General features: G+C 61.6%; 2 protein-coding genes and 1 long non-coding RNA gene across 7 annotated transcripts in view; 1 reads left to right on the top strand and 2 right to left on the bottom strand.

Annotated features, from left to right (window-relative positions):
• The window catches only part of Fasn (fatty acid synthase), an 18,408-nt gene extending 3,850 nt beyond the window's left edge, over positions 1-14,558 (bottom strand). The window contains exons 1-33 of the mRNA XM_078041362.1: positions 14,419-14,558; positions 13,053-13,188; positions 12,362-12,514; positions 10,396-10,569; positions 10,050-10,250; positions 9,690-9,812; positions 9,311-9,426; positions 9,103-9,237; positions 7,705-8,167; positions 7,408-7,595; positions 6,893-7,082; positions 6,347-6,441; positions 5,981-6,115; positions 5,710-5,913; positions 5,461-5,576; positions 5,104-5,276; positions 4,835-5,026; positions 4,685-4,765; positions 4,415-4,594; positions 4,081-4,260; positions 3,797-4,000; positions 3,243-3,538; positions 2,535-2,921; positions 2,288-2,452; positions 2,087-2,205; positions 1,847-2,001; positions 1,533-1,736; positions 1,260-1,410; positions 999-1,177; positions 806-925; positions 595-717; positions 294-517; positions 18-219 (exon numbers count right to left, since the gene is read on the bottom strand). Coding sequence (XP_077897488.1) covers positions 18-219; positions 294-517; positions 595-717; positions 806-925; positions 999-1,177; positions 1,260-1,410; positions 1,533-1,736; positions 1,847-2,001; positions 2,087-2,205; positions 2,288-2,452; positions 2,535-2,921; positions 3,243-3,538; positions 3,797-4,000; positions 4,081-4,260; positions 4,415-4,594; positions 4,685-4,765; positions 4,835-5,026; positions 5,104-5,276; positions 5,461-5,576; positions 5,710-5,913; positions 5,981-6,115; positions 6,347-6,441; positions 6,893-7,082; positions 7,408-7,595; positions 7,705-8,167; positions 9,103-9,237; positions 9,311-9,426; positions 9,690-9,812; positions 10,050-10,250; positions 10,396-10,569; positions 12,362-12,514; positions 13,053-13,179 — 5,755 coding nt within the window. The 5' untranslated portion in view covers positions 13,180-13,188; positions 14,419-14,558. The remainder of the gene's footprint in view (positions 1-17; positions 220-293; positions 518-594; positions 718-805; positions 926-998; positions 1,178-1,259; positions 1,411-1,532; positions 1,737-1,846; positions 2,002-2,086; positions 2,206-2,287; positions 2,453-2,534; positions 2,922-3,242; positions 3,539-3,796; positions 4,001-4,080; positions 4,261-4,414; positions 4,595-4,684; positions 4,766-4,834; positions 5,027-5,103; positions 5,277-5,460; positions 5,577-5,709; positions 5,914-5,980; positions 6,116-6,346; positions 6,442-6,892; positions 7,083-7,407; positions 7,596-7,704; positions 8,168-9,102; positions 9,238-9,310; positions 9,427-9,689; positions 9,813-10,049; positions 10,251-10,395; positions 10,570-12,361; positions 12,515-13,052; positions 13,189-14,418) is intronic.
• LOC144375920 (uncharacterized) lies at positions 13,331-26,150 on the top strand. 2 transcript variants are annotated; one of them, XR_013435775.1, is made up of 2 exons: positions 13,331-13,972; positions 24,498-26,150. It is a non-coding gene; the product is annotated as an uncharacterized LOC144375920 (long non-coding RNA). The 2 variants fall into 2 exon arrangements; XR_013435776.1 differs by lacking the exon at positions 13,331-13,972 and adding an exon at positions 18,042-22,361.
• Positions 16,344-26,150, bottom strand: part of Ccdc57 (coiled-coil domain containing 57) — a 101,518-nt gene continuing 91,711 nt past the window's right edge. For 3 of the 4 annotated variants that reach the window (XR_013435769.1, XR_013435770.1, XR_013435771.1), the window contains 2 exons: positions 17,718-18,046; positions 16,344-16,621 (listed from right to left, as the gene is read on the bottom strand). Coding sequence is in view for 1 of the 4 variants with exons in the window: in XM_078041363.1 (XP_077897489.1) it covers positions 17,844-18,046 (203 nt within the window). In the remaining 3 variants the exon portion in view is untranslated. Of the gene's footprint in view, positions 16,622-17,654; positions 18,047-26,150 lie in introns of those variants that run through there. The other variant, XM_078041363.1, reaches the window with a different exon arrangement.

Raw genomic sequence — 26,150 nt, 5'->3', positions numbered from 1 at the left:
TAGGGCTGGCTTCTCACCTGTGCGGATCCCAGAGCGCGAGGTCAGCACCAGCTTCCGGGCCCCCCGCGTCACCAGCCACTGGGCCAGCTCAAGGCCAAAGCCACCCAGGCCCCCTGTGATGACGTAGCTCTTGTGGGCCGGGCAGAAGGTCTTGGAGACGGCTGCCATCAGGGTGGGCTGTGGCCGCTGAAGCACAGGCTCCTGGTCCTCCTCGTGCACCTGAGGCCCAAGCGGCAGTTGCTCAGAGGCCTCCGGAGGCCTGAGCTGGGGGCCGGGCGGGGCGCTGCCCTTACCTGCACGAGGACCTTGCCAATGTGCTTCCCCTGGGCCATATAGCGGAAGGCCTGCTCCACGTGGGCCTTGGAGAACACGGTGCGCTTGAGGGGCTGCACCACGCCATCGCGGATGCCTGCCCGCAGGAGGCCTGCCACTTCCTGCCAGCTGGCGCCCGCGTCCTCAAAGAGCGCGTCCAACAGGATGCCGTGGAAGGTGACGTTCTTCAGAAAGATGGCCATGCCTGGGGGGACATGCTCTTCATGGACACTGTCTCCTGGAGCCCACCACCCAGAGCCCTCCCGCGGCTGCAAGCCTCACCCAGAGGGTGGTTGTTAGAAAGGTCGAATTTGCCGATTTCCAGGAAGCGGCCATGTTGAGCCAGGCAGCGCACGCTGGCCTGCAGCTTCTCCTCTGCCAGGGAGTTCAGGACCAGGTCGACGCCTGCAAAGGGCCAGGTCAGGCACCCGAAGAGGCGGGTGGCTCCTCCCCAGCCGGGCTGGAAGGAGGCGAGGCGAGGCGGGCTGCTCACCTCTCCCAGCTGTGTGCCGCAGCACGTGCTGTTCAAACGACGTGTCCCGGGAGTTGGCAAAGCTGGAGTCCTCCAGCTGGGGGAACCTGGCCTGGAGGTACGCCCGCTTCTCCGCCGAGCCTGGGCAGAGACGACCGTGAGCCTGGCGGGGAGGTCCTTGCGGGCCACGTGCTCGCAGAGGCCCGTGCCTTACCCACGGTGGTGAAGACGCGGCATCCCATGCTGAGCGCGATGGCGATGGCTGCCTGGCCCACGCCGCCGGAGCCCGAGTGGATGAGCACCGTCTCTCCGTGCTGCATGCGCCCACGCACCACCAGGGCGTAGTAGGCCGTGGAGTAGACGACGGGCACGGAGGCTGCCTCCTCCAGGGTCCTGAGGGCGCAGGGCAGGGTCAGCGGGGCCAGCCGGCACCCGCCCTGTGGTGGGGCCTCCAGCACCTGGCCAGCCCACTCACCAGCCAGAAGGCACTTCCCAGAGGAATTGGGAGGACACCAGGATGGAGGTGGCCAGGCCTTCGGCAGGCACCAGCCCCATCACACGCTGGCCACAGGCATCACGGCCCGAGAATTCCATGCCCAGCATGCAGTCCCGGTTGGCCCACTTCCCTGGGGACAGAGAGCACAAGTCCCGTCAGCAGGCCTGCCCTGCCTGCAAGGCTGGGAGGAGCCCTCTCCACTTGGGCCCCCGGCGGTCCTGCCCAGCCCACCCCAGGCCAGCTCCCGGGCACCTGGGATGGCGTCGGGGGAAAGCTTGCCCGTGGCCAGCATGATGTCTCGGAAGTTGAGTGAGGCGTAGTAGATGGTGCAGAGCTGCATCCCAGGGCTGCTGGGCTGCACGTGCCTCAGGGGCGAGCACACCCAGCGGATGGAGGAGAGGTCCCCGCGGGTGAGGACGTTCACAAAGGCGTGCCTCGTCTGCTCCTCGGGCTTGTCTGGGAACCAGAAGCAGGGCTGAAACAGGGCCTCGCTGGCCGGGGTCCTCCTCCTCCTCCTCCGCCCAGCAGGCAGGGGCAGGGGCAGGGGCACGGTGGCCTGGGCTCACCCTGCTCCAGTGGGAAGTGGCGGAAAGCACCCCAGGCTCCGTCGCGGTATACGTTCATCACGAGGTCACCCTGCAGCACCTTTTGCAGTTCTGTGGACCCAAGGTCCACCTTGGGGATGGGGGACGTGCTGCTGAGGTTGGACAGCAGGATGCACCTACGGGTGGACAGAGGTGTTGAAGAAAACTGAGGGCGGGGCGGGGTGGGATGGGGCGGGCACAGCTAGAGGGCACCTCTCCTACCGGATCCGGTGCCCACCAGGCTCTTTGCGGAGACAGTTCACCAAGCCCACCACGCCGGAGGTGGGGCAGCTGGTGGCGGTCAGCCACACAGGTTGGGAGGAGGACTCTGCCAGAATGCCCTGCAGAAGAGAGGGTGAGCCTCCAGGAGAGGTCCCAGCCGTGCCGTACCATGCAGGCCAGGAGCCAGTCCCAGAGCCTGACCTTCAGGGAGTCCACCCATCGGAAGCTCGTGTCCTCCACAGGCAGGAAGATGGGGCTGTCCTGTGGGGCAGGCCGGCGGCACAGGAAGAGCACAGAGCCGTAGAAGGACTTCTTGAGGCCGACAAGGTGCAGTGCCGTCTTGGAGAAGAGACTCTCCCACTCATCCTGGGAGTGTGCATGGAGGTCAGTGCCCAGCCTGCCCAGCCCGCCCCCACCCCACCCAGCCCCAAGCACCCAGCGGAGGTACCTGGCTCAGGAGGCTGGGCCCGTGCTGTGGCTCTGAGCTGAGTAAGGCCAGGATGTCTCCAAGAGCATGCCCCCTGAGCACGGCATGAAGTAGCAAGAAGCCTCCTTCCTTGAGGGCAGCTGCCATGTTGCCCAGGGCCAAGGCTGGGTCCCCCAGGGAGGCCACAGCACAGTTGCACACCAGCAGATCAGCCATGCCCAGGCTGCTAGGGGCAGGGTCCGCGGGGTCCCACTCGCCCTGTGCCACCTCGTACTGCTGCATTAAGGGGGCGGCGGCCTCCAGCACCTGCGCCTGGCGGTCTGTGGCCGTGTAATCTAGCTGCAGCATGGGCTGGGTGTTGAGCAGAGCTGGGACGCGGGAGTACAGGTGTCCGTCCCCAGCCAGCACCTGGGGGGAGGGAGCAGCTTCTCAGATCAGCCACCACGGGGCAGGGGTACCCAGGCCACAGTGGAAACGGATGTCCAGGGGCCAGCCAGGGGCACACACAGGCAGCTGCCTGTCTTTTACCAGAGGCCCCATCTGTGGTGCTCCTGGCTTGGAGTCCAGAGTCTCCTAGGGCAGCTGCATGAACCGGATCAGCCACTTGCAGACTGGCATTGGGCCCTGCCCCAGGAGCGCCCCCCTCTCCCAACACCACTTCCTTCTGTTCTGCTAGTGGAGTTGGTTTTTTCAAGTAGAACCAAGTGCTGGACCCAGAGGAGCGCCTACCTCCACCACCTTCATCTTGAGGCTGGGCAAGTTCTCCAGGGCTGTGTCCACACAGGCCTTCAGTGCTATGGAGTCGAGGAGGCCACTGAGCAGGGCGTCCTCGGGCAGCAGGGCCTTCTCCTGCACCAGTGCTTGGCCCAGCTCCTGCTGCAGGTTGCCGTTGAGCTGCAAATGGCAGGCAGCGGCCAGCAGCCGAGACAGTCCCTGCTGTGGGGGCTCCCGGGCCCCGTCCAGCCCAAGCACCGACGTCTTCAGCCCTGGCTGGGCTGCCCTGGCCTGTAGTGCCTGTGCCAGTCCTGGAGAGAAGATAGGCCAGTGTCCTCTGAGCCTCCAGCCACCCCTTAGGCCCACTGCCTGACCTGCCACAGGAGGAACAGACGGAAGGACCAAGACCCGGCTGGCAGACGGTAGGCAGGCTAGTTGTGTGGCCAACCCAGAAGGGTGGGCTCAGTGTCCCAGCCCCCAGTCCAGTGGCTCAGGACATGCCTGGTTGCAGGCCGTCCTAGGGCACCTCCCTGTCCCCAGAGGCACTTGAGGCTCCCGGGGGGCCCCACCTTTGCACAGCTCCATCTCCTCCTGAAGCTCAGCTCTCTGGGACAGGCACCCTGTTTCCAGGTGGGGCGAGAAACAGAACTTCTCCAGGATGGGGGTCAGCTGCTCGTGTTGCCGCCGTGGGGCCGCCGTGGTGTGCAGCTGCATGATATGGACGCCGCCAGCGACCATGGTCTTCAGATGGTGATCCACCACCACGTCAGCCCCTGCAGGACACGCCAGTGAGGACAGGCGGGGCAGGCTGGGGACACGCAGGGCGTGAAGCAGGGGCTGTAAGCAGCGCTACCTTGGGTCTCCCCCTGCAGTGCATACACTTTCTGCAGGTGGCTGGCAGGGTCAATGTGCATGGCGGTGATGCGGGTAGGCAGGTGCAGGCTGTGGTGGCCTGAGCTCAAGATGGACATCTGTAGTACTGTGTCCAGGAAGGTCACCCAGTTGTCCTTCCAGAGCAGCTTGCCTGAATTGCCTGTACAGAGAAGGTGGTCAGCAGGCTGGGCCTTGCCTGCCTTGGGGCCGCCTCCTGAACCCACAGGCCCTGCATTCCCCCTCGGCTCTGCTGCCCCAGCTGTGGAGAAGGGCTCCCTGGTGGCCATCTGAATAACTGGAACGCCCTTGCCCACCTTCGAGAGTGGCCTCGAGGATGCCCTGGAAGTGGGGGCCGTAGTCATAGCCATGCAGCCGCAGCTCCTTATAGATGTCTGCCCGGGTCAGGCAGGAGGTGGGCAAGGCCTCAGCAGGGCCCAGGTCTTCTGGGTGCTCGAAGAGCTTGGGGTCAGGGTCCTCCCACTGATAGACCTTCCCTATGGAGAGGAGAAGCAGCGGGCCTGAGCCAGGGGTGCAGCAAGCCAGTCCTCAGCCCCAGGCCCTGGGCTCAGCCACGTCCCACTCACCGCTCACTATCAGGCTGCCGTTCTGAGAGATCTCGAAGGCACGGGACGCCTCCAGCAGCCGCACCTCCAGGGGCACCGTCCCTGTGGAGCAGCCGGTCAGACTGGCTGGGGCCCTCCTCCCCGGGGGCACCCTGCCTGGAGCATCCTCACCTGTCCGGGGCAGGATGGTGGCCTGGTGCAGTGTCACCTCCTCAAATACCACTGGTACCTGCTCCAGAGAGAGGCCCAGGCGGTGGGCCAGCGTCCTCCAGACCAGGCACAAGTAGCCAGTGGCAGGGAAGAGGGCGCGGCCATCAATGCAGTGGTCCAGCAGGTAATGGTCAGGAGACTCAGGACTGGTGTCTGCAGGGGGCACCAGTCTCAGGGCTTGCGGGCACAGCCAGGAAGGAGCCCACTGCCCAGCCCAGCTCCCAGCTCACCAATGGTATAGACGGTGGCAGAGGTGGAGCTGGACCCATTGGGGAAGTGCTCTGAGGCCGGGACATCCCAGGTCTGGCTGTGGTCCCACTGGATGAGGGGGGAGATGAGGGGGGTTCCCCGAGGAGCCGGGAAGTCCACAGGCGGGAACAGGGCATCAGGGTTGACATTGATGCTGGCAAGAGGGGAGGGAGGAGTGAGCGGCTCAGCTCCTGGGGCTCTCAGACCCGCGGCCCACTTCCAACCACCCCCAAGCCCCGAGCTGGCCAAGCTGGGGGCAGCCAAGGCCACAGCCCAGGGGCCATCTGGAGACAGCACGGTGCCCAGTCCCTGGGGAGTGGGACGGGAGGGAGACCCACCCTGCCAGGTGCAGTTTGCCGATGTTGGTGAGGAAGAAGTGCAGGTTGTCCTCGTGGCCTTTCTTCATCAGGGGGATGATGGTGCAGCTGGGCTTCAGGCCCCGCTTCAGCACAGCCTGGGGGCAGGGCACCACGCTGGGACTCCCGGGTGGCTTCTTGGCTGTACCCGTCCCCCTCCCTCGGGACCCTGGGCCAGTGGTGCCACCCGTCCAAGGCTCCACCCCCAGCCCTGCCTGACCCCAGGCACACCTGCAGCAGGGCGTGGGGTGCGATCTCCAGCACCACGGCGTTCTCGGGCACGTGCCACAGCGCCTCCTGGAACAGCACGGGGCTCACCAGGTTGTTGACGCTGTACTCGGGGGAGAAGGTGCGGGCCAGGCTGCCCTGCCACTGGGCCTCGGGGATGGAGGTGCTGAGCCAGCGGGTGGAGCGGGGCTTGGGCTCCCGGATCACCTGCGCGAGAGCCAGGTCAGCAGGAGCTCGGGGCACCGTCCCCTGGGCCCCACAGCCCGGCACACACCTGCTTGAGGGCCTGCAGCAGCGACGGGGCAATGGCCTCCATGTAGTAGGAGTGGAACGCGAAGCCGCCCGTCCGCACCTCCTTGGCAAACACACCCTCCTGCTTCAGCTGCTCCACAAACTCGCTCACGGCAGCCTGGGGTGGTCAGGGCGCAGGTCACAGGGGGCCCTGGACCAGCTCTCCTGGGCAGCACCTTCCCATGCGGTCTCCCCAGCTTGGGCTCGGAGTAGGTGGTGGGGAGGGGCTTTTGGAAAATGCCCTTCAAAGGCTGGTGGGACCCAGAGGCCTTCATCCTCAGGCCGGCAAGACCTTGCTGGACACACGACACTGTGGGGCAGAGTTCTGTCCCAGAGCCGCATGGCCTACCTGAGGTCCTGAGATGGTCACTGTGTCCTCAGAGTTGTGGCAGGCGGGCACTATGCCAACGGGGCAACGCTGTTTGGACTCCTCCCAGGACAGGCCTGTGAACACAGCTGACCTAAGATGGCAGCGTGGGGGCCAGAGCTCCACCCCCAGCCCTGCCTGACCAGAGGACACACAGGCGCAGCTGGGTGTTTCCATGATGGCAGGAGAGGGCACAGTGACAGCCACACCTTCCCAAGGCACCTGCATCCCGCCCTGCACCCCTGCTGCGCCTGCTCTCAGGCCAAGGCGTCATTATGGGGATGATGTAGGAGGGAGGCTGGGTGGCAGAGGGGCCAGGGTGAGGCCACCTGGAGCCCACAGGCCGTCCTGTGGGGGTGTAGCTCAGGCTCACGGTCTCTGGGGCACCCAGGGACTCTGCACAGATGCGTCCGGGCAGTGTGGCCCTCTCCCTACAAGACATCCTCCTTTCTCAGAGGTACCAGGAGAGCAGTCCCTCCCTGGAAGGTCCTGGGGCCCATGGAGGAGGGACCCACAGCTGACACCTACCCACAGCTGCCATAGAGCCCGCCGGTAGGTGGGCCTCCTTGATGCACTGGCCTCTCCAGTAGGCAGAGAGCACAGCCTCCTCCTGAGAGAGGCAGCCATCGGCATAGCCACAGGCCACCTCCCCCAGGGAGTGCCCTACAATGCCGTCCGGTCTCAGGCCCATGGAGGTCAGCAGGTCCACAAGAGCAATCTGGGGTAGGGACAGGCCATGTCATACCAGCCCCTGGCCCCACCAGGCCATGTCCACCTCTCAACTCTCCCCAACCACCTCGTAAGAAGCACATCTGGTCCTGGAAGCCCCAGCATGGCAGGCTTCCCTAGGTATCCTCTGCCTGAGGTCAGGACCCCCAGAAGCACCCCTCACCCATAAGACACTGAGTCTGGCCAAAGGATCTGCCTCGCAAAGGGCCCATCACTGGACAGGCTGGGACATCTGACCCTGGTGACTGCAGCTCTCTGGGAGGCTTTGCAATCTGGGAACATCCCTGGGACCCGGCATGGGACAGATGCCCTACCTGGATGGCAGTGAGGCTCACAAAGGCGTGGACGATGTCATCAAAGACCTTTTCATCTGTGCTCAGGAGCAGGTCTGATACCTTCAATCCAAATGGCTTCACTGCCTCATCAGAGCGCAGGATGGAGTCGCGGAAGCTGCCCAGGCGCATGAGGCTCAACCCCATCCTGCACCACTGTGCGCCCATCCCTGTCCAGAGAGCACACAGGGTCACCGACACAGCCACGTACCCTGTCCTCCACTGCCCCTCCAGAAAGAGGCCAAGCCCCACGGGGCTCATGGGGGCTTGGGGTCTCACCTGTGCAGATGAACCAGAGTGGGCGCCGACCAGGGGGGACCTGCTGCACTTCCCGGCCTCCATCCTCGACACCCAGCACAGCATAGCCCCTGAAGGGCATGGCGGCCACAGGGGTGGGTGCGATGCTGTTGAGCATGCTCACAAAGGCCATGTCCTGGCCATGCTGGCAGCCCTGATCCAGCAGGCTCTGCACAGCCTCTGCGGTGCGCCCACTGGCCTGCAGCAGGCGGGGCAGAGGGGCATGGGGAACGGGCACTGGGGGCAGGGACGTGTTGGGTTGGAGAATGACATGTACATTGGAGCCTCCAAAGCCAAAGGAGTTTATGCCCACGATGCCACCGCGGATGGGCAGGGGCTGGTCTACCACCTGTAGCCGCCCATCTTGCAGAGCGGGGATCTCAGGGTTGGGGTTGTGGAAGTGCAGGTTGGGGGCCCAAAGCCCATGCTCCAGGGATAGCAGCACCTGTAACCAGAGAATGCGGTTGGTGGACAGGTGACCCCAGCAACTTGTGAGGCTGAGGCTGGAGAACTGCAAGTTCTAAGTCAACCTCAGCAACATAGGGAGACCCTAAACTACTCAGCGAGGCCCTGTCTCAAAATAAAAAACAAAAAGGGCTGGGTAGGGGCTGGGGATGTGGCTCAAGCAGTAGCACGTTCGCCTGGCATGCGTGCGGCCCGGGTTCGATCCTTAGCACCACATACCAACAAAGATGCCGTGCTTGCTGAAAACTATAAAAAAAAAAAAAAAAAGGGCTGGGTATGCCTCAGAGGTCAGGTGCCCCTGGGTTCACATTGTGGGGGTGGGGGGTGCTAGGGATTGAACCCAGGGGCCACCACACCCAGCTCGTAGTCCTTTTTCTTTTTGCATTTTACTTAGAGACAAGGTCTTGCTTATAGCCTCACTAAATTGCTAAGGCTGGCTTTGAATCCACAACCCCTGGTTTGTTCAATCCTCTGTACCAAATTTTTTAAAAATGCAGGTTATCTACTCATGGACTCAGGCCTGCCTCTGTACAGGGGTCCAGGGCTTCCATGTGGCTGCATGTGCTGCAATACAGGGTACAAACCCTCAGTGTCCTCTCTGGAGCCCTGCTGTCTCCCAGCCTGATAGGCTGGAAGCCCAGAGACCGTGGTCCTCCAGGCTGGCATGCCTGCTCTCCACTGAGGGGCCAGCCTTAAGGTGCCCCAGGGCTCTGCTGATTGGTCAAGAAGTAGGGATGGACAAGCATGCAGGACTGCAATGCAGGTGTGGGTACCCCAGAGCAGATGCCCACCTGCTCTCCTGCCATGCCCAGTCTGCAGCACAGCCTTGGGAACAGGGGTGCAAGGCAGGAATGGAGGCCACAGTGCACAGATGCCCTGGGAACGGGGCCCAACCCACAAAGCTCAACCATTGACCTTGGCCAGGGCTGCAAGCCCAGAGGCAGGCTCAGGGTGTCCCATGTTGGACTTGGTGGACCCAATCAGCAAAGGCTCCTGGCGGGAGGTGCACAAGGCTCGGACGATTCCATTCAGCTCCTGGGGGTCTCCCACCTGTGGGGACACAGAGAGTCAAGGTTGCGGCCAGGGGCCCTGCAGTGGGGGTGGGGCTCGGTGGGGCCTTCACCTTGGTGCCTGTGCCATGGGCCTCAATGTACTCGAGGGACTCGGGGGCCACCCCAGCCATCTTGTACAGGGAGTGGAGGAGCTGCTCCTGGGCCTCTCCAGAGGGGAAGGTCACACCTGTGTGGAGATGTGCATTAGATCTCAGCAGCCTCCCGGCCTCCAAACTGATGGGCTGGAGGCCTGAGGCGAAAAGCCCATAGACCCCAGGACCAGCATGCTGGCTTCACCTGCAGGGCCAGCTTTCAGGCTCCCAGGGCCTCTGCTGATGGGCTGAGGGGCAGGGATGGTGTGCACACCGCCAGGGGCCCCTCTATCAGGGGGGCACGGCCTTCACCTCTAAGAGCATCCTCTAGTCTGGTAGTCAGCGCCCCCATACCTACCTTGCTCCTTGTAGCCATCGGTGTTGGTGCCAGAATTCAGGATGGTGGCGTATACCCGCCGGGCCAGGGACTTCTTGGTCAGCAGAACTGCGACCACAGCCTCCGAGCGGCAATACCCGTTTCCTGGGACAAAGTGGTACCCGAGCTGAGGTCTGGTTCAGCCCAGGCTCCACAGGGAGCATCTGCTTGGCAGATGGCTTCTCTGGGGAGGGGTTACTGGGATAGGTTGGCAGAGAATAGGAGAGGCTCAGAAGGAAAGCTGTCCTGTCCCACTGTCCTGCCTGACCCTTAAGACTCCAGGGGCCCAGCTGGCCAAAGTGACCAGGGAGACCCCCAGCTGGGCCTTCGTGCTATCCCTACCTGAGTCATCGAAGGACTTGCAGGTGCCCTCTGGGCTGAGCATGCCCAGCTTCATGAACTGCACGGAAGTGTTGGGCTTCAGCAGCACGTTGATGCCACCCACGATGGCAGCGGGGCACTCCCCGCTGCGGATAGCCTGGTAGGCGTTGTGCAGTGCCATCAGGCTGGAGGAGCAGGCTGTGTCCAGGGCGATGCTGGGCCCTGTAAGCAGCAGCATGAGACAGGTGTGGGCATCCCAGAGCAGAAGCCTGCCTTCCCAGGCCCCACTGGGTTTCTGAACAACACGCGAGGCAGCCAGAGACCCAGAGCCGGGTTATGCCACCTGGGAGGCCTGGGTTACACCTACCTTTGAAGTCAAAGAAGAAGGAGAGCCTGTTGGCCATCATGGCTCGCTGGCAGCCCACCATGCTGTAGCCCAGGAGCGTCTCAGGGTCCCGGCTCAGGGCCTCCGATGCCTCGGAGCCACTCACACCCACCCAGACACCAGTGTGTGTCCCTCTCAGCGATGCCGGGTTGATGCCTGTCAGAAGCAGCAGTCAGGCCCAGCCCTCCCCGTCCAACTCTGTGGATGGAGGCACAGCCCTTGGCCTGTGCCTCAGAGCGAGGGGACGCCCTCTCAGCACTCTACAAGGGGCCTGAATGAGGCAAGGTGTCCTGCAGAGGAGGTGGGAGCTACTTGGGGCCGGCAGCCAGCCCAGGTTAGGGGAAAATAAGAACCAGGTTGTGGGAGGCCATCCTCGCACGTGATCTGAGTTACCTCCCTGGCTGGGTGAGAGGCCCTTAGACACAGCTGTGTCAGAGCTATTCCCACCCTTCTCCAGGTCCGAGGGCTTGTCCGTGCAGAGGCGTGTCTGGCCACTGCCCCGAAGACCCAATCGTCGCCCCTGACCTTGGGAGGCTGCCCCCCCTTAACCTTCATTGGATGTGATTTTCCCTGGAATTTTTTGTTCCCCAATAAAAGCTCACTCCCTGGTGTGTTCCCTCTCCCTCTCTCTATCTCTCTCTCTCTCTCTCTCTCTCTCTCTCTCTCTCTCTCTCGCTAGTCTCTTCTGTAAACCTCGCTATGGCATTAGGTGGCTGGAGGCGGGAGCTAGGAGAAGCCGTCCCGGAGCTGGTATTAAAGGTAATAAGAGTCTTGTCTCTTTAATTTAAAACTCCCTAGCATTTACTCATGAATCGAAACTTTTTTCATGAAGCCAGCGCTGGTCGCGTGGCAGACCAGGTCACAGAGGAAATGGGGCATCAGTGGGGCAGGCGGATCCCCAACTAGGTCAGGCGGCAGCCATAGGCAGCCACAAGGACAGTGGACAGTATTGTCCCCAGGCAACTCCCTTGGCCCTTGGTATCACTGGTGAGTCTGAAAAACCCACTGGCCAATGAGCATCCCAGCTCCAAGGGCAGCCTGCCCTGGACAGGCTGAGATAAGGAGCAGCAGGGAGACAAAGGCCGAGTGTCCAGACTGGAAAGAGGGACACTGGACAGTCCCCAGGGAGCTGTGCAAGTTATCCAGGATGGGCCTGGGCAGTGGGAAAGCCTAAGGCAAGGGCCTCCACCATTGCTGCTCCCACTGCAGAGGCCACCAGAGTCCTACCCTGCCAGCTGATCCTCATCCAAGGGTGGGTACAAGTGAGCCACATTGCCTGCAACAGCAGCTCTGGGCCGGTCAGCATCCAGTGACCTGAGGCTCACCCCAACCACCTTACAAGGTCTGCCTGCTGGGGACGAGTCCATGCCACAAGTAGTAGGACCCAGGGACAGAGACAGCTGCTGGAGGCACCCTGCACATCAGCAGGGCAGGGCCTCTCCAAGTTGAAGCCAAGCTGAGGCTGCCCAGGGCCTCTGCTGGGGGGCAGGGGTGTAGAAGCACAGGGGCTATGGCCCTGGCAGGAGATCAAGCCCCCCTGGCCAGAGCTACCTGCTCTGCTGTCAGCCCCACCCTCGCCCCAAGACCAGCCAGGCGTCAGGAGTGAGGAAACTGGGGCAACGGGGCACACCTGGGACACGGCTGGTGTGCGGTTGTGAAACTTCCATCTGCCCAGGGCCCGCCTCCCAAGCCATTGGCCCCCAGTCAGGGTCAGGAGAAGGTGGCTCACGCCACTCTCCTCGACACTCCAGGCACTCTCAGAGCCAAAACAGACGTGGCTGGCACTTTGCTTTTTTCTCTGCTTTTCTGTGGTGCTGGGGCCTCGGGCATGCCGGCCAGTGCCAGCTGAGCAGCCCCGGCCCTGGCCACTGCAGAGGCAGTGAGAAGCCTGGAGGAAGATTCTTTAACTGCAGGCCCCCAGGGTGGCCAGCAGCACTCCTCCACCCACCTCCATCCACAATGGCCTCATAGGTGACCTCCAGCAGCAGCCGAAGCTGGGGGTCCATGGTGTGCGCCTGCTTGGGGTGGACTCCAAAGAAGGAGGCATCAAACTTGGACAGGTCCTTCAGCTTGCCAGACCGCCTGGGCAGACCATAGAGCCCTGTGGACACAGAGACAGGTTTCATCTCTATAGAAGTATCCGTGGGTGTCACAAGGGGCCTGGAGCCAGAGGAGATAATGAAACCCTGCTCTTCAGTGGCTATGGGGAGCCACCAAGGCAGGTCTGCCACGCCCAGCCCCACCTCTCAGAAGGAACCCACGAGACCCCAGCAGGGAGACCCTCTGCCCATCCTAAGGTGTCCAGGCCAGGCCAGACCCACCATGCTGACTCACACCCGTCCATCAGGTAGCACTGCTTTGTGGAAGAACCCACTGGGCCTGAGAGTTGAGCCAGCCTCCCTGAGCACCGGGTGTCTGTTAGTGCAGGGCACAGGTGGAGGCAGCACGCCAGAAGGGCCTGTCTCCAGCACCCTGGACGCAGGACTCCAGCAGCACACCTGTCCTCTTAAGAGTCTAGCTGGCCCAGGAAGGGCAAAGTTCACAAGCCCTGCTCGGCAGGCAGGGTCTGGAAGAGCCTGAGGCATAGCCTGGAGCACCCTCCAGCTGCCCTCCTCCAGCTGGGGCCTGCAGCCACTCACCTGCCTTCCACTGCAGGTCATTGTCTGTGACCATGTCCACACCACCAATGAGGTTGGCCCAGAACTCCTGCAGGTTCTCCGACTCGGGCAACTTCCCCGACATTCCAGCAATCACAACCTCCTCCATGGTTCCTCTCTGTGGAGAGCCCAAGGTAGGTCAGTCCCTGCTTCAACACACACACCACCAGTGCCTCAGGGGCATAGCAGGCCCTTGGTGAGGACCGCCCTGATCCACTGATGGTGGGGAGTGCTAGCCTGAGGACAGGCACTTAGAAAGCCCCACGTGGAGACCTGGATCCAGGCCCCACCCTCCCCTCTCACTGGGTAGACTGGTGTTCCTGGGTCTTACTTCTGGCCTGCCACCTCAGGGGCTCTGACCCTTTCTGTGCAGAGGCTTGACCTCGGTCGACCCCACCATGCTGTGCTGCCCTGATTCCCCACCCTCTGCAGTCAGCAGGAGCTATGCCAGCTCCACCCAGGGAGGGCCAGCCAGGGCAGAAAAAGGTGGCGCTCCAGAGAACCAGCAGGAAACCAGGGTCTGTCTGGTCAACCAGCAAGGATGCTCATCCCAGGCCCCTGTGTTGGGGGTGGGGGCTGGCTGCTGCCCAAGGCAGCATAGAAGATGCCAGGGCTGGGAGGGACCCAGGGGGGACAAGCCTGGGCACTATGGGTGCCAAGATCTTGAGGAAATGGGGTAAAGGTGGCCTCTGCCAGTAGGACGGGTCTTCCAGCAGGATCCAACCTGGAGCACCACTCCTGCCAGACTGGGCAGGTGAGGCCTCAGGATTCTGTGCCCAGGCCGAGGCAGCAGTGGGCTTTGCCAAGAATCTAAGTTCCTGAAACATCTGCCCAGGAGCCCGAAGCCAGGGGTCCAGCGCGGAGGATTTCTGCCGCCTTGAAGGCGAGGGACCGGGCCCCAGGTAAGGAGGCAGGCCGGCTGGTCCGGCAACTTCCGCCAAGGCCTCGTGCACTCCCAGGGCCTCCCCCAGCCTCTTTCAGCCTGCGCCCCGCGCACCGAATTGGGCCCCCGGCGCGAGTGAAGGCTCCGGCGCCCGCCTTCGCCGCGTCCACGCGGGCCGCCTGCAGGCCCGCGGCGCCCTACCTCCCACAACCCGCGGGCCACGTGACGGTAGCCAGCCGGCCGGCCGATGGGCTGGCCGCCGCCCCGTCCGCACCCTCCCGGTCCAGAGGCCCCGGGCCGCGGCCGGTGGGAGCGCGTGCCGGCCGGGCTGAGTCTTTGTGGGCGCGGAGGCCCGCGGTCGGCGCCCTCCAGGCCGCCAGGGGCCCAGGAGAGGGCCGCTGCCGTCGCCAGCCGCGTGGTCCCTGCCCGGCCGCCCGACTCCGCACCCCGCGGAGCGCCGCGTACCTGGACCAGGCGGCAGCAGCGGCGGCGGCGGCGGCGGCGAGCGGCAGGCGGCGGACGGTGAGCACGGCGGGAGGAGCGGAGCGGGTGCCGCTGCGGTCTCTCTGGCTCCCTCTAGGCCGCGCCGGCGCTATTTAAACCGCGGCCATCCCCGCGCGGCCACGCCACATGGGCTGACAGCTTGGCTGCGCCGCCCAGGCCAATGAGCGTCGGGGCTGCGCCCCGGGACCCGGCGCGCCGCCGTCGGTGGGGTGATGCCCGCGCGCGCCACCCCCCGCCCGGCCTGCGCGGGCGCGCGCCCCTCCGCTTCCGCCCCGGCTCCCTCCCGGCGCGGGGCACAGCGCGCGGGTCAGGACGGCGCCCACCCCAGCGCCCCGCTCCTCTCGCCGCGTGTGCGGCACGCGCGCTAGGTGGGACTGCGTGCTTGGTTCACACTGGGACCAACCGGGGCCACGCCGGGACCGCGCCGGGCAAGCGCAGACAGCCCAACCCCAGGAACCGGCCCGCGTCCCCGGAACTCGCGCCGCCGAGACCCCGCCACCGCCGTGCGCGCGCGGAGCTGGGGGGCGTGGCCTGCGCCGCCACGACGGCCAATCGGACGCCGGAGCCGCTCGCGTCCGTCCAATGGTGGTGCGCGAGTGGGCGTTGCTAGGTGATAGGGTGATGGACCCGCGGCTGGCCGCGCAGCGCGGCGCGGGCTACAGCGCGAGCGCGGTCGTTGACCCCGGCCCAGAGCGCCGCGGGCGGGGTTATTGCCGGTCATCGCCGCGCAGGCCGCCCCGGGGCACCCACCATTCTCCCAGGAGGCCGCCCGGGGCACGGAGACGCGGGCGTACTCGCGGCCCCGGAGCCAGCGCGGGGGCGGGGCACGGCAGGCTGGCGAGCGGCCCGCCGGACCCCAACAGGGGTGGTGGGAACAAAGGAGCCGCTGCCCGTCTCCCGGGAGGCCGCGCGCTTCCGGCGCCCTCTCTCACTCCCTAGTGACTTCTCTGCTCAAAGTGTTACCGAGTTTTTGGGAAAAACCAAAACAAAAAAGAGATGGCCCCAGGATTGGGGTCTCCTGAGAGTCCAGGAAGGCCGCGGCCCGCCTGGTTAGAGCAGGGGTCCCAGGGGCCAGGGAGCCCTGGCAGTCCCTGGCTGTGTTGGCCCTTGCCGGGACAGCCGCCTGGCTTTCCCGAAATCACTTCCGTCGCCAGTGTGCCCTGGCAACCCCTGGAGCCTTTCGTCCTCTGTGTGGGCACCCGGGAGCTGTATGCAGGTGGCTCCCCAGGCACCTCCAAGGGGTCTGACTCCTGCACTTAATCCACACGTTGAGCTCCCAGCGCTGCCCCTGCCTCCCAGGGTCCACAAGGTGCCTAACGACTCAGAACCCCCACTTCCTAAGTATAGCAGGGCACAGAACCCCAGGTCCCATGCGGATTTCTGTCCTCACTTCCGGGGCTTCACGTAGCCCCTCCTCTGATTCTAATTTGGGGGCCATCTAGAGCCCTGAAAACCCCAGCTGTGTGTACATTGGAGACTGTCAGACTCACGCCTCCCTGGCTGTGGGCTGGCCATCCAGTGGTCATCAGGGCTCTGCCTCAGCCTGCAGGTGCTCAGGTGATGGGGCTATGACCTCTATGATCACACTGAACCTGAGCCTGGGCTTGACCTCAGAGGAGGGCCACTGGGGACTCAAATCTCTGGAAGGCAGCATTCCTGGCCACGTTTTCAGTCACAGCAAGGAAGAGGCAAAGCCTCACCTCAGGGATGTGTGCCCTTAAGTGGGAGCTCAGGGCGCACCCCACACCTGCCCCAGGCAAAGCTGCATTGCATCTGGCCTGTGACAGGGCAGCTTAGCTGCTGCTGCTGCTTTTTTACTGGGGGTACCCGAGACCCAGGGCCTCACATGTGCCCGGCAAGCGCTCTACCACTAAGCCACATCCCCAGCCCTTTTATTTTATTTATTTAGTACTGGGGATTGAACTCAGAGGTGCTCCTCTACGGAGCTACATCCCCAGCCCTTTTTATTTTTGAGACGGGGTCTTGCTGTTAAGTTGCTGAGGCTGGCCTCAAACTTGCAATCTTCCACCCGCAGCCTCTGGAGCTGCTGGGATCAGTGTGCACACTGCTCCTGGCAGTTTGCTGCTTCTTGGAAGCCTGGGACAGCCTGCATTGCCGTGGCTCCAGGAAGCAGTGTGTGCAGGGGGATCCTGGCTGTGTGCACCTGAAGAAAGGGATGAAGCCAACAGTGAGCACACAGGGTAGAGCAGCAGTGATCTGCCAGTCATTCTGACCTAGTCTTTGACCTCTCAGCCTGCATTGTGGACCACGCTGCCAGTGTGGGCTCTCCTGTGTCTGGCTGCCTGTCCAACCCATACACCTGTGTGCCAGACAGCGAGAGGTCACTATCCATAGTTTACATGGGTGCGAAGCTACAAAGATCACATGGTTTGCCAAATCACGCAGAAAGTTGAGGCTGGGTGCAGCCTTGCCCATGGACCTCCCACAGAAGCTGCCTGCTTGGTTCAGAAGGGGCAAGGCTGCTGAAGAGCACTCCATGAGGCCCAGAATGAGGCCACAGCCTCATGAGCTCTGCTATGGGTAGGGCATGGACAGGCCCAGACACCAGGGGAGAAAGGGCCAAGGGATCTGGGGGAGTGGGAGTGGGACAGGCCCCTAACACACTGCATGGTGGTGGCCACTGTCCTGGCCACAGAATGAGTCTGCGTGGCAGCAGGCCGGAGTGATGCTGGGCCAGGGTTTTTGGTGGGAGTGTGTGTTCCTATGGCTCTTGGAGTAATAGAGTGGACACCAGTGTCTCATCCTTGGCAATGGCCAGATCCAAACATCCCACTGGACAGAAAGCTTTGCTACTGTCCAGTGTGGGGTAACCCACTGTGTTTGGGGGACCTCCCCTACCCAGCAGTATGCAGAGTGAACACCCCAGCATTCATGAGAGGGGGCCATCTGGGCCCCAGGATCAGGCTCACTTGGGTGTCCTCCAAACCCCTTTGGAGGGGTCCTATCAGGGGGACCCCTGGCATGGCACTCACTGGGGGCGGGCTGGCTTTTCTGGTGAGTGTTCTGCTCTGCACCCCACTGGGCTTTGGGGAGGGCCCCATGGTCTGCGACACGGCCAGCGTACCGGTGGCTGTGGGTCGTGACACAGGCAGGTGACAGAGGCCAGGCCAGGCTCTGGCACGTGCACTAATATTTCTCAAGGAGGACAGACAGACAACTCTGCCAGCAGAGCAGTGTGGGAGGGAGGCACGGGAGCTTTAATGGCTCAGAGGCCAACTCGGTGGTCCTGGGAAGCCCACCTTGTAGCTCACAGCTCCTCCACCACGTGCCACCTGTAGCACCCCCGTGACAGGTAGGTGAATGGCAGGCCCCAAGCACCCACGGGGAGGCTGTGGTGGGGCCCACTTTGTAGGGGGCCGAGGAAGTCAGTCTTTCCAGTTGTAGTTGCGGATCCTGGGCGGCTGCTGGCAGCTTTTAGGCCTTGCAGGATGAGACTTGGAGAGTCTGGTGGGCTTGGCCTTTGACTGAGCTGCCATCTTCATCCCTTTGATGGTAAAGGCCACCTGCATCTTGACAGGGCTTCTGTCACCTTCCTGGGGACTGTGGGCAGCTGGCGAGGCAGGCAGCTCTACAGGTAAAGAGGAGCAAACAGGCCCAGGTCAGGAGTGCAGAAAGGGGGCAGACATGAGCCTGCCCAGAGCCAGTGCCCAGAGCCAGTGCCCAGAGCCAGCCTCCGAGTGCAGAGGGAGTCGTTCTGCTCGCTGGTCTGCAGCATGGGCCACCCCTCACCCTGGTTCTTTTTGAAGGTGTTTATGCCAGCCAGGTTGCCCTTCTGAGTGACCTTGCCATGCTCAGTGGTAGCATGTTCTGGGGTTCTGGCTGGTGCAAACACAGGTCTGTGTGGACAGGGTCTCCACAAGGTCTGGGCCTGCCCCTCCACTGGGCGCCAGGATATGTAGCTCTCACAAAGGTACTGTTCTATGGTGACAAGCTCCTGAGAGGGAGGATTGGGGGTTTAATGCTGGTTCTTAGCCCCACCACCCTCCGAGGCACATGCTCTGCCCTGTGCCTCCCTGGTAAACCTCACTGGGCACTTCTGACCACCCAGCAGCCCCAAAACACGAGGCCAGGCAGAGACCAAGGGCCTGGGCGTCCCTTCCTGAGGCACATACAGGTAGTGGTTGTCTTTTTTTTTTTTTTTTTTTTGGTGGTAACGGGATAGAACCTAGGACCTGTCACATACTGGGCAAGCTGTCTACCAGCTAGCACTCACGGGTCAACTTTATCTTTGCAGTTTTTCTGTATTTTCTTAGTTTTTGAATAAAAAAAATATTTTTTAGCAGGCATGGTGGTGGACGCCTGTAATCCCAGCTACTTGGGAGGCTGAGGCAGGAGGACTGCAAGTTCCAGGCTGGCCTGAGAAACCTAGGGAGACCCTATCTCAAAATAAAAAAAAGTTAAAACAGGGCTGGGAATGTAGCTCAGTGGTAAAGTTCCCTGGGTTCAATCCCCAGTTCCAGATTTTTTTTTTTCTTTTGTATACCGTCAACCACAATGTTGTTAAAAGCCTGTGGTCAGGTGAGTGCAGGACGGGACCCCTCCCTGGAGGGCTAGCAGAGGCGGAGGCGGCTGCATTCTAAAGCATGATTGCGCAGTTTGGGGTCATGCCCACCAGCCTCCACTCAGCGCCTCAGCATGTGCAGTGGCTTGGGGTGACTTGCAGGGTCTGTCCACTGAGAGTCCACCTCCTCTGTGGCTGCTGGGGACAGGGGTCTGGAGAACCCAGCATTCACTGAGGGCACTGGGTGAGGGCCAGCAGCAGCTGCACAGCCTCCAGCTGAAGTCCCTGCCTGTGCAGGCTGAGGTGACACCGCGACTGGAGTGGTGTGCCAGCTCTGGTCCCAGTGAAGCGGATGCATGGGAGCCGCCCCGCCCCCTGCCTGGCCTCCTCTCATCCTGGGCTGATTCTGCTTCCCCGACCTCATGGGGACACACCCTCTGGCCCCTAGCTCTGCTCTCCTGTGCCTCAGGGGCCTGTGGAGCCTTGGGGGGCCTGGCGCCCTCCCGCTGCCGCATCTCGTCAGCAGAAGGCCACTGAGAAGGGCACTGCCGCCTCTGGGGTCCCCAAACCCAGCACAATCCCTCCTTGACACAAAGACACTGCCACCCCGTCTCCTGCAGCAAACGGGCCGTCCTCTGGCCCTGCCCTGCCCTCTGCCCACTGAGCCTCCTAGAAGCAGCACCTGGAGCAGGGTCGGTCACATCTGGAGTGCAGTGGTGTGACTGGGCTCTCCTCATGCTCGGTAGCCTGGGTTGTCCTTCCCTGTGACCAGGGACTGGTCCTCCCAGGGATTCTGTGGGCTCTATCTGGCCAGCCCTTGTGAGACAACATCTGGGTAGAGTTCTGAGAGTGAGCTTTAGGGAGACCACCAACCCAGGCCCCCGGCCCCTCCACGTGGGGCCCAGCTGATGCTGAAGGGCAAGAGAACTGGTCCTGCCCACCCAGGACTCTTGCTGCCCACATGGGACAGGCAGGGGCAGGTGACAGGGTGGGGAACAGCTGAGTCTGGGTGGGCAACAGCTGAGTGTAACTGGGGGCAATAGCAGGAGCTGGTCACAGTCAAACCCAAGGTTAGGCAGGTGGACGCTGACCCACAGCAAGAGACCCACCCCTGAGCCGGCCTGGCTAGAGGACCTGCCTCGTGGTCTCGGAGGTCTGTCCTGGACATCTCTTTGCAGAGCCCTCCGTATGGGAGCGAGGCAGGGAACAGGGGCGCTCAGGACTCCAGAGCGGGGACAGCCTCAGCCTGTACCCTCCTTGTCCAGTTGGCACGAACCTGACTCCCAAGGCCTGTGTCCTGCCACCCTGATGCTGACCTGGTCTCTGCCAGCCTTAGCTGGCTCCTTACCCCACCCAGCACACTGGGGACTCTCTCTGCAGTGGCCGGAGTAGGTCTTTGGGACTTATCTGGACTCACACATGTTGGGCCCAGGACCTGCATACGGCTTCTGGAGAGGCTGGGAGCCTCAGCCCCGACTGAGAATGAGATTGGAGCCTCGTGGGCTTCAGTCCTTAGGGCCTCCTGCGTGCAGGGCGAGACTGCAGGGAGAGGGTCCCTGTCTCCAGGCTGCACTGAGGTTGGCGCCTACAGGGATCTGGGGAGGAGGGTCGGTCACATCCAGAGTGCAGTGGGGCCTGCCTCCTGTCACCCTGGGACACCAGGGGTCTCTGAGCACCTAGGTGCAGCACCTACCCAGCTTTCGGCCCTGGGTGGGTTTCTCTGCACAGAGCCTCTCTCCAAGGCTGCCTGGCTGTAGGCATGAGCTCCTGTCCCTCATGGTCTTGGTGACACTGGGCACATGCTACCTGGGCTGCTGAGAAGGGCTGGACAGTGCTTCCTGTCCAGCTCTCCAGAGCTAGCCTCAGGGCTGGGGAGGGGCCCTGGAGTTCAGGAGTCAGACCAAGTTGTGGCCCTGGGCACAGGTCACAGAAGCCTTTCTAACTCACAGTAGCCTCAGCTGGTCCGACCAGTCAGGTTTCTGTGGGCTTAGCTGCTGACCTGTGTGCTGAGGCCTCTCCTGTTCCCATGGGCACCCTTTCATACCCAAGCTGGACACCAAGCCTCCTGGCAGCTTGTTCCAACCTGCTTTTCCATGAAGGCTGGTGCGTCGGGTGAACCTGCCTCAGGTCAGGCCTGCTTCAGAGCTTTGCAGGACCTCAGTGTGGGCTGACTGGTGGATGTGGACGGTGATTGTGACCCTGCTCCTCCACCCCTGGCCCTGTGTCTCCAGAAGCTGAAAGCACAGGACCCTACACTGTGGTGATCGAAGGCAGCAAGAGCCCAGCATCCCTGCTCTTCCTCAGCCACCCACCCTCCTATCTTCCTGCAGGAGCCCCAGTCCTGGGAGCTCTGCCCCGGAGAGCCCATGCGTAGCCCATGGCCTGGGGCTGCACTGCAGGCCTGCTGGACACCAGAAGCAGGACAGAAGCTTGACTGGTGCCTTCCTGGTGAGGGGCCCCAAGGGAGGCAGCCCACCTGGCCTTTCTCTAACTCAGCACCAGGATGGGGGTCGGCAGGACCCAGGCAGATGCTGAGAGCTGTCAGAGAAGTGGCCCCAAGAGGTGATCTGAGAGCCGGACAGCCTCTGGACCCCCTTAGGAGGGCGAAGGTGGCAGCGGGGAAGGAGGCCTGTGAACTGGCTTCGGGATCCTAGAGAGTGGCTCTGGCTTCACGCCAGGACTCTGCACCAGGGGCCCAGATGCTGGGCTCTGTCCAGGTGGTCCATGGCGCCCAGTGCCCCGGAGAGCCAGCTGGTCTGGTTGATGCTTCTAGATTAAACTCAAGAAGAGGAACTTCCAGAGGGTCTGCCTGCCAGCTCATGGCTCCCACTAGGCTCCCTGATTCCCTGAGCCACAGACCACAGCCTGGCTGGCCAGGGGCCGTGGGCTCCATGAAGGCTGCACGGAGAGCCAGGCCCTCATTGCCTGCCTCTTGCCCCTGCCGTGGCATCGTGGGAGAGCTAGCTCTGCTCTCCTGGCCAGGGTCAACTGTCCTTATCTACTGGTATGTGGCCACTGTTGGGGAGCTGCCCACTGGCCATGCTGTCACAGGCTGCCCAGTTGCTCAAGACACTGTGGGTCATGGACCAGGCCAAAGGCCTCCCCTGGAATGCTCTGGAGATGTGGCTGATGGCCCTTGGACCCCAAAGCTGCTGTCTGTCTCTCTGGAAGGAGAGGTCAGGGGTGGCATGCGGGAAGCATGCGCGGGGCAGGTTGGCCAGGCCAGGCCTGCAGCCAGCACTGAGGGCTGCCCATGGGACACCCAGCTGGGGGTGAGGCTCCTAGCTCTCTGCGACCTCCCTGCTGCCTCTCCTAGTCTGACTGCAGTCTCAGCGCACAGGTATGCTGGGCGGGGCAGAGACCCCCCGAACTCCAAGTACAGGTGAGTTCAGTGGATGCGCAGACGTGGCTCAGAAAGCCACGCTGACCCAGCCTGGTGCTCAGCACTCAGTGCAGCCTCTAGGAAGGGGTGGATGGAATTGTTCTGCAAGTTCCAGGGCCATGGGCCCTGCTGGGATAGTTGGGAGGCTAGGCCCTGAGGCCCAGGTCTGGGTGGAGGTGGACAGTGTTTGATACCACCTTCCAGTGGCTTGGAGAAGATACGGGAACCAACACTGGGGTTTTACGTCAGCAAGTGTATCTGTCTGGAGCCAGGCCTGGGCTGGAGGTCAGCCCTCTCACCTTCTGCTGCACCAGACAGGTGCTCAGGTTGGACACTGCCCATAGGCTCTCCTACAGAGCAGGAGTTGGCTGTGGGACCTGAGTCACTGAGACTTCTGCAGGTCCGGGAAGGGTCAATGCCTGCATTTCATGGATGAAGGGTCACATCAGAAAAAGCTTCTGTGTCCCCTGGGGAGCCCAGCTATTCCTGGGGAAGCCCAGTCTGACCTCCAGCCCTCTTCCCACGAGCCTCCTGGCTTCTGTCCTTATTGGTTTGGGACAAGGATGCTACAGCAGGGAGCCATTTCCATGTTCTAAGTCGGAGGCCACTTTCCTAGCCAAACTCCTTGACTTTGGGACATTGAGGGAGCACAGGGCCAAGAGAAGCAGCTGCAGCCCCTTTGGCAGGTGTTAAGGCCCTTGGTCAGGCCCCTGGGCCCGGGAAGGGACCACACCTGCCGGCCTTCTGATGTGGCCCACGCACCCACAGGGGCATCCTATGGCGGATAGCTGGGCTGTTCTTGCTTATCCCAAGGGTCCTTGCTGTCAGCTGGCGCCTGGACCGTGCAGCTTTCAGCAGGAGCTATGGCAACAGTGTGAGTCCCAGGGGTGCCATCTCCCGGGGTTGATGCAGTGTCAGAGTCGACGGCGTCCCAGGTGGGCGTGGGTAGCACCTTCCATCCACAAGGGCCAAACGCGAACATTCAGAAGGTGCCAGAAACACGGCCCTCCCTCGAGCCCCCAGCGTGAGTCCTGACTGGGCCATGACTCTGCAAACCTGGCACCATCCCCACTAGGCCACGCAGCTCGAAACTCAGATGGGACAGTTGAAATTCCCTCATCTCGTTAGGCACGGTGGCACACGCCTGTCATCCCAGTGGCTCTGGAGGCTGAGACAGGAGGATCGCAAGTTCAAAGCCAGCCTTAGCAATGGCGAGGTGCTAAACAACTCAGTGAGACCCTGTCTCTACATAAAATACAAAACACAAAATAGGGCTGGGGATGTGGCTCAGGAGTCGAGTGCCCCTGATTTCAATCCCTGGTACCCCCCACCAAAAAAAGAAATCCCCCATTTCTATAACCAAAAGAGTAAGACGCCTCACTGGAGGCTCCCACCAATGTGTCCAGGAGCAGCCCTGAGAATAGTGGGCTCCTGTTTCCTGACTGTACATGACAGAGGATTGGGGAGGCTCTGCCCTGAGCAGCAGGTGTGCCAGGGGTGTGCAAAGTGGGTGTGCTTCCTCCTGTTTGCACTCTGCCTCTTTCAGGGCGGATGGTGGTCTCAACCCAAACCGTCTAGACCTTCACACTGAGCTGTGTTGGGCGGGGGCCTCCCAGTACCTGTCAGACCAGCACAGTTTCTTGAACCAAGATGGAACCTCTAGGTTGGTTTCAGGGCCACACTGAACATACTCAGCAGGAAGCCTTGAAGCTAGGAAAGGAGTTTTCAAGGGACTGTCCATTCCTCTCTGTTCCCATTATCCAGAAAGGTACAAGGGTGGAAACTGGCCAGTTAACTTCATGAAGCAATTTTGCTTCCCAAACCAGATAAGAACACAAGGAGAGAGAATTACAAGCCTACCTAATTATAGGAAGCTGAAACCATGTCTAAAGCAAGAGCAAATCAAATCAAATGGTATTTTAAAAACACATCATTAGCAAGTAGACTTTACCCCAGTAATGCAAGGCTGGTTCAACAGCCCGTACTAGGATTCACTGTGCTGATAAATGAGAAGAAAAAAACAAATCACGTTATTTTAATGCAGAAAAATAGTATATAAGGTTCAACACATGTCTATAATGAACTTTTGGTAATTCAGGGCTATAAAAGAATTTTTCTATTTTCTTTTGGTTCTAGGGTTGGAACCCATGGTCCTGGGCATGCTAAGCACAAGCTCTAACACTGAGCTCTCCTAACTGGATAAATGCCCCATTGAGAAAGCACACAGTTCATCATATTTAGTGAAGAAACTTCAGCCTCATCCCCTTGGAGTCAAGGAAGGAGACCAGATGGCCACTGTGATTACTCCTATTGTGGAGGTTCTAGGGGTCCAGGTCACTCCAAAAGGAAAGAGAAAGAAGTGAGTGTCAGGCTTAGAAGAAGAAATTCATGGCGGTAACAACCATCTGCTCAGCATGACAAGAAGCAAGGGCAGACTGCTGATGGTGACAGGTGACACGGAAGCCCAGCAAGATGAGCCACAGGCTGTAACTCCAGGGTACCCAGAGACAGCAAGAGACTCCAAACAGCCTGTGGCCCAGTGTGGGGACAGACGCCACCCCAGTGCGTACTGTGGGGCCCAGGCCTGGATGGAGACACCCACCACCAGCAGCCCCCAGGGTTTGTCCCCCACACTGATTTAAAGGGCTCACGTCCCATCTCTCTTTCTCTCGCACCCTGCCTGGTGCAGGAGGTTAACACAGGGCTTCTCACACGCTAGGCAAGTGCTCTACTACGCCCACAACTAGGTGGCCCAGGTTGGCCTTGAACCTGGGGTTCTCAGCCTCAGCCTGCAGAGTCACTGGGATGCAGGAGGCAGCTGGGAGGCGGCACTGTCCCTGCACACTGCCCCTGGGGCTGCCCAGGCACTCCCGGGAAGACTCCCTCCCTCTGCTGTAATGACTTCCCTTGGGCTTCCCTAAGGGCCACAGGGCAGAAGAATTAAGAGGCTCGGGGACCTGGAGAGGATCTGTGAGGGCCCCAGACCTCCCACTGAGAACTGCAAGTGGCAGAGCCTTGACTGGGAGCACCTGTGCCCGTAAGGACACCCTCCCTCCGCTGGCTGAGAGAGGGCCTGTGCAGAGCTTGGGCTGCTGCTTCTTGGGTGTTTTGAGGTGTGCATTTCTTATTCTAGTCTGAGCACGAGAACCTAGTGTGCATTCAGACAGTTCCCCTTAGACGGTGGCTTGTCTTCTCCCCTCCTGGACAGAGCTTTGACTTCTTTTTATCTTTGTTTTCGGCACCGGGAATTGAACCCAGGCAGCTGGCCCTACCACTGGGCCACACCCCCAGCCCTTTTTTTTTTTTCTTTGAGACAGGGCCTGGCTCAGTCACTGCAGCCTGCCCTCGCAGCCTCCGCCTCGGCCTCCTCAGCTGGGATGGAGTCCTGCCCTGCGGCTCCCTCTTTTGTTTGGTTATGGAAGTGGGGGAAGGTGGGGTGGAAGCTGTCCAGTAGGCACCAGCCTTCCGTGGCCAGGATATGTGCTGCGGGTACCACCGAGTGCCCTCTGCCTGTTCAAAGCCCCCTTCTAGGGCGGGGCGGGGCGGGGCGGGGCGGGGCAGGGCTCAGTGGTGGGGCGCTCGCCTCGCACACACGAGGCCCTGGGTTCAATCCTCAGCACCAAACAAAAATAAATAAAAATGAAGGCACGTGTCCATCTATAACTAAGAATATTTTAAAAAGAAATAAGGAAAAGATCCCTTCTAGTCCTGATTTTCTGGGAGTTGTTCTGTTTTTTGTTTAAGTCATGGATGCCTGTGATGTGATACATAATAAATATATATATTGAT

This window comes from Ictidomys tridecemlineatus, chromosome 3 (assembly GCF_052094955.1).
Source record: "Ictidomys tridecemlineatus isolate mIctTri1 chromosome 3, mIctTri1.hap1, whole genome shotgun sequence".
Classification (NCBI taxonomy): Eukaryota; Metazoa; Chordata; class Mammalia; order Rodentia; family Sciuridae; genus Ictidomys; species Ictidomys tridecemlineatus.
The sequence above is the reverse complement of the archived record's forward strand: the minus strand, read 5'-3'. Positions and strand labels throughout refer to the sequence as shown.